Source organism: Antrostomus carolinensis, unplaced genomic scaffold (assembly GCF_000700745.2).
Source record: "Antrostomus carolinensis isolate BGI_N321 unplaced genomic scaffold, ASM70074v2 scaffold29758, whole genome shotgun sequence".
In the NCBI taxonomy this organism is placed as follows: domain Eukaryota; kingdom Metazoa; phylum Chordata; class Aves; order Caprimulgiformes; family Caprimulgidae; genus Antrostomus; species Antrostomus carolinensis.
Window position 1 is genome coordinate 368 of NW_010331355.1, and position 4,714 is coordinate 5,081.

The following is a 4,714-nucleotide window of genomic DNA, read 5'->3' on the forward strand; positions in this document are numbered from 1 at the left end:
CCCCTCGCCCACCTTTGTGCATCTGGTTTTCCTGCTTTCGGCACTTTGCTCTTCTGTTCTGGAACCAGACCTGTGAAAATAAAACGCAAACAAAAATTGAGGTAGACTAGGCAACTCTGCTAAGAGAGGATTATCTCAGGGGCTAGGGACCGCACAACTTTGCTGAGGTCTCTCCTCGGGAGCAGCCGAGGGGAGAGCTCAGCCCCGAGCGGAGTGAGCCCCTCTGTGTTGCGGAAGGGCTGTTCTGGGGGTCCTGCTGTTTGGTGTGGTTTCTCAGCGGGAACTGAACCTAGGAGATCAGAAGCGCCCTCGCAGCCCAGGAGACCCAGCAGCCCGGGAGCCGCCGCCTCGCACCGAGTCTTCAAGGTCCCTGTGTCCCTCGGGCGGGCAGTGTCAGTCCCTCGGTCCTTGTGCCACCTTTCTAGAGCGAGGAACCGCTCCCACTGACACTTAAAGTAAGCCCACACGCAGGCCGGGTGGGACCCTCTCTCCCTTTCCAGTCACACCTCAACATCCCGGGGACAACTGGTGTGGGCCCGGTCAGGCTCCGGGGTCTGGCCGCTAAGCGACAGGGTCCTCTGCCCTCTCCCGAGCTGGATTTGGAAATGATGGAAACCTCAGGGAAGATGCGAGATACTGAATTTGCACAAAAGGGACTGCATCATTCCCTGTTCCCCAAAGGTTAAAAGAAAACAAGACCAGCTAATATAGACTTCTGGACAGGCAAGAGCAACGTCTTTCCAGGCTGGGACGTAAAGAAGGGTTTATGCCCCTACCCGAGAAATGTCTGTAATCCAATAATCCTGCCCTAATCCCAGCCGTTCCAACTCAAACAAACGCAGAATTTGGAGTAGTCGCTACGCCTGCCCTACGTCTTGCCCAGGGGCATTTCAAACCTTCGTTCCTTTCCCCCTTCCAAGGTGCCCGGCTCAGCAGCTGTCCCCAAAGGACCGTCAAAGGCACGGACCAAAATGCTTTGCGGACCCTTACCCTGACACCAAAAACTACCGAATATGGACAAACATTGACTTTCACCGCTGATAAAGTCTTGTAGCTAAGTAAACACCTACAACCTTTGATGTTCTTGCACTTGCCGAGAGATCATACGGTTAATTAATACTAACTGCACTTCCTACATCAAATTTTCCCTTCAAGCTTTCTTCAATTGCCTTAATGATGGTCATTTACAACGGAGTAATTAGTGCAAAGAAAGGCTTCCAAAGGCATTAATTACCTCGGGTACCTCAGTGATTTTCTTAAGTAGGAATTGGCCTTCTCTGATTCGGAGCACCATTTTTCCTGCCTGGGGTGGCCGGGAAGAAACGCGCAGCGGGGCACTGCGGGTGCGGACCGACCGCCCTAGAGATGGACCGCCCGTGCCCCGCTCCGCTCCTCTCCGCTCTGCTCCGCTCCCCACCGGCTTGCCGCTAGCGCAGCCCTCCCCGCGCTAACCGGATACCGCTGCTGCCTCGCTGCCCTGAAACGCCGAGCACGGCACAAGCCTGTTTCTCCCTACGAGCAATAGGCACATAGTAACAACATGCGACGCTTCTCCTTTTAACCCGGCCGTTAGGGACTGATATATTTTTAAAATATGAGCATGCAAAATATCATCGTGCTGTAGCGACAATAACGCTTTTTTTTTTTTTCTTTTTTTTTTTTTTACGGTTGTAAATCGTTGCAGGAAATCTCCTTGTGTGTGCTCCCCACGCCCCTCCACCCCCCCGTCCCAAGGAGTATAAATTGTCAGGAGGAATTTAAGCAGCGTTTAAACAACTTCTCTTGCAAATCAGAACATCTTTCAAACAGAAATTATATTTAAATCTGGAAAACGAAGTGCCCTTTCCCTTTAGCTATGAAAAAATAAGGTTATGAGGAATAAAAGTGATGAATTAGCCACTGCGTTAAGCGATAATAAATCAGGCTTGGTGTGATTCACGATCAATTCCAATTAGTCATGAATATGCTAAGTAAAGCACAGTACACTGTTTTAGACAGTTATTTCTTCATTAAGGATCACTCAGTGATTTCTTTCACAAATGCTCTAATCTGATTTCCTTTTGATTTCCATTAGAGACAGTGAATAATGACATTTAATTTAGCCCTGCACCATAAACCCAAAGATATTTGTTGTAATTGAATTACTGCCTGCTCCTCACTATGGTCTCATAACTTTCAATTATAACCCTGACAGCTGGGTGATATGAGTTTCCAGTACAACACTAAAAATAAAAGGTTAATAAGGACTAGCTACCATAGGAGCTTCAATTTATTTACAGCAAATTTCCACACTAAATTGAAACTATATCCTTTAACAGCAAGGGACAAGCGGTTCAGATAGGAATTAGAGAACAATTCTGAAAGCATTAAAAAAAAGCATTTCCTTTTTCCCCCCTTCTCCTTCTTTTTTTCCGCTTCCATTTACTGATGGACATCCAACCCTCTGCTTATTTCCTAATTAATTATCAAGTGCTCCCCTTTTCCCTCTTGATATTTCTTTCATTTATAGTTTTATTTTCATCCATGCAAACATCTTTTGTAACATGATTAAATTTATTATTTTTTAAATCTCCTTTACAATATCTGCCTGAATCAGTATCTTTTTTTTTTTTTTTTCCTTTTTTTGGTGTGCTGTTTTAAGATCTGTAAGCACTTGAAGCACCAATTTTCCTGTAACTATGAACATCCTGTTAAGGTGCTGCTCAGTAATAAAGTACTTGAAAGAAAGAGTGCAGAATTCAATTACAAGTAATTTATTTTTATAGAAACAGTACATCAAGGCCTTGGAAAGATATTACAGAGCCCAAGTAAGAAGATCTGGGAAGATGACATAAGAGTTGATGTCCCCTTCAGCAAAAGTTTAATCTTTTCATTAATTTATATGGTGTGGTTAGATCAATCTTCCAGGAGAAAGTAGGCCAGCAGCACTCTGAACCCCTGCAATATCCCCTGCAAGCTGCCCTTCCTAAGGCATGTGCCCAGCACCATCCCTCGCCCAGCTCCATTTATACTGAGAGAGGCAGGAGCTGAGGGAAGAGAAGAGACTTCAGAGGGAAAGAAAGAAAGAGAAAATGAAATAAAACAACCAGCTCCTCTATTTATTTCGGGAAATGCCTCCAGGAGGCAATTTAAAGTGGGAGAGCCGCTTGCCCAGGCCAAGGCTGGCTGAGCGGGTGCGGGAGGAGCAGGGTCTGCCCGCTTGCTCTCTGCAGTGAGTCGTGTTTGAGGTGGGGGTCAAGCCGACCCCTCTCCCCGCTCCAGCTCGGTGCTGTATTTCGTGTCTTTCCGCCGTGCCCGGGGATAGGGGCAGGCACGGAGGTGTCCATCTATGTGTATCCACGCGCGCACACCTAAAGCTGGATATACATATGCATGTGCACCTCTCTTCTCCAGGGTGTGAAGGCGTTTTGTTCAGTGGAGGGGTTGGCTTGGTGACTGTCTTCTTGGGTTTGGGGTTGTTTTGGGTCCGCTAGGCCAAGCACAGAGTTCCAACCCAAGAAGCAATTTATTTCAGATTTCTCCTGCTCTAGGCATGCTCAGAGAGCCACAGGTTGCTCTCATTAATTATTTCTAGGTGGGGTTTTTTTTACGCGACATCTGCTTTGGGGACGCATTCCCTAGTTGGCTTAAGGCGAGGGGGGTGTATTTTTCCTCTGCACCAAACCGACAATCAAATTTTTAAATAATCGATGTGAAGCCACCCAAACAGACGCCTCTGATGGCCCCAGAACTACAGCAACCAGGACCTATTTTCAAGATTTCGAAGGCTAATTGGTATCTAGCTGTATCTGAAGCAGGGTGGGGGGAGACTCCACCAGATGGGGTGCCATGCATTCATACGCTTGCAGCGCGAATCAGAGTGGGCACCTTTCCCCCGGCTCTGGCTAATCCCGTCCCTCAGCACCCAAACCGTCTAGCCTTATTCATGGCGATTGTTTTATTGACTTTTATTTTTTTCCATAACGACCCCATAAAAGAAGAAAGAGAAGAACGTGAGGACTGGGAGAGAGTTAATGGCTCGTTTGCAAGGAAAAATACAATATTAAAAAAAAAAAGCTAGTTGCTCAGTTATTAGAGACTTGTCAACACTATCACCACACAACCCCCCATCCCACCAAAAAATAAAAAAATAAAATTTGAAAAAAATTAAACCACCTTCCTAGGAAATGCAAGGCACGGTCAGATACTCCCAGAGCAGAATTACTGTTTGGCAGGACAGGTACAGCGGAGTTGCAAACAGTTTCCCCATCACACGTGTCGACTCCCGCCTTGGATGAAGCGGAGCACTGTACTAGGATCCGCTGGCAGTTAGGAAGTGAGGTGAGGACCTTTCCAGGAACAGAGCCTTTCTCTTACCTGAACCCTAGCTTCAGACAGTCCCAGCCTCTGGCTTAGTTCCTCCCTCATGAAGGCATCCGGATAGTGAGTCTCATCAAAAAGTCTTTCCAGCTCATTCAGCTGTTCTAGTGTGAAATTGGTTCTGCTTCTCCTTTGTTTGAGCTTGGTCTGTCCATCTTCATCTTCTGACTTCACATCTTCCCTTTTCTCTTTGCATTCGTAGATCCCTGCCGGGAGGGGGAAGGGGAAAACGACATTGAGCCTCTCCTCGCACCTCGCCGAAGTTTCTTTCCTCAGCACACAGGGGTTTCCCCCCTCCCCTCTCTTCGTCCCCAAACTCAGGGCAACGTGTGGGGGCAACCGGCGGGAAGGAGGG

At 47.3% G+C, this 4,714-nt stretch overlaps 1 protein-coding gene across 1 annotated transcript in view; it reads right to left on the reverse strand.

Annotated features, from left to right (window-relative positions):
- Positions 1–4,565, reverse strand: part of LOC104529020 (short stature homeobox protein) — a gene marked incomplete at both ends in the record, with an annotated part of 4,735 nt that extends 170 nt beyond the window's left edge. Inside the window, 2 exons of the mRNA XM_010173196.1 lie at positions 13–70; positions 4,357–4,565. Of these exons, the coding sequence (XP_010171498.1) occupies positions 13–70; positions 4,357–4,565 (267 nt within the window). The remainder of the gene's footprint in view (positions 1–12; positions 71–4,356) is intronic.
- Positions 4,566–4,714: the final 149 nt, after the last annotated feature.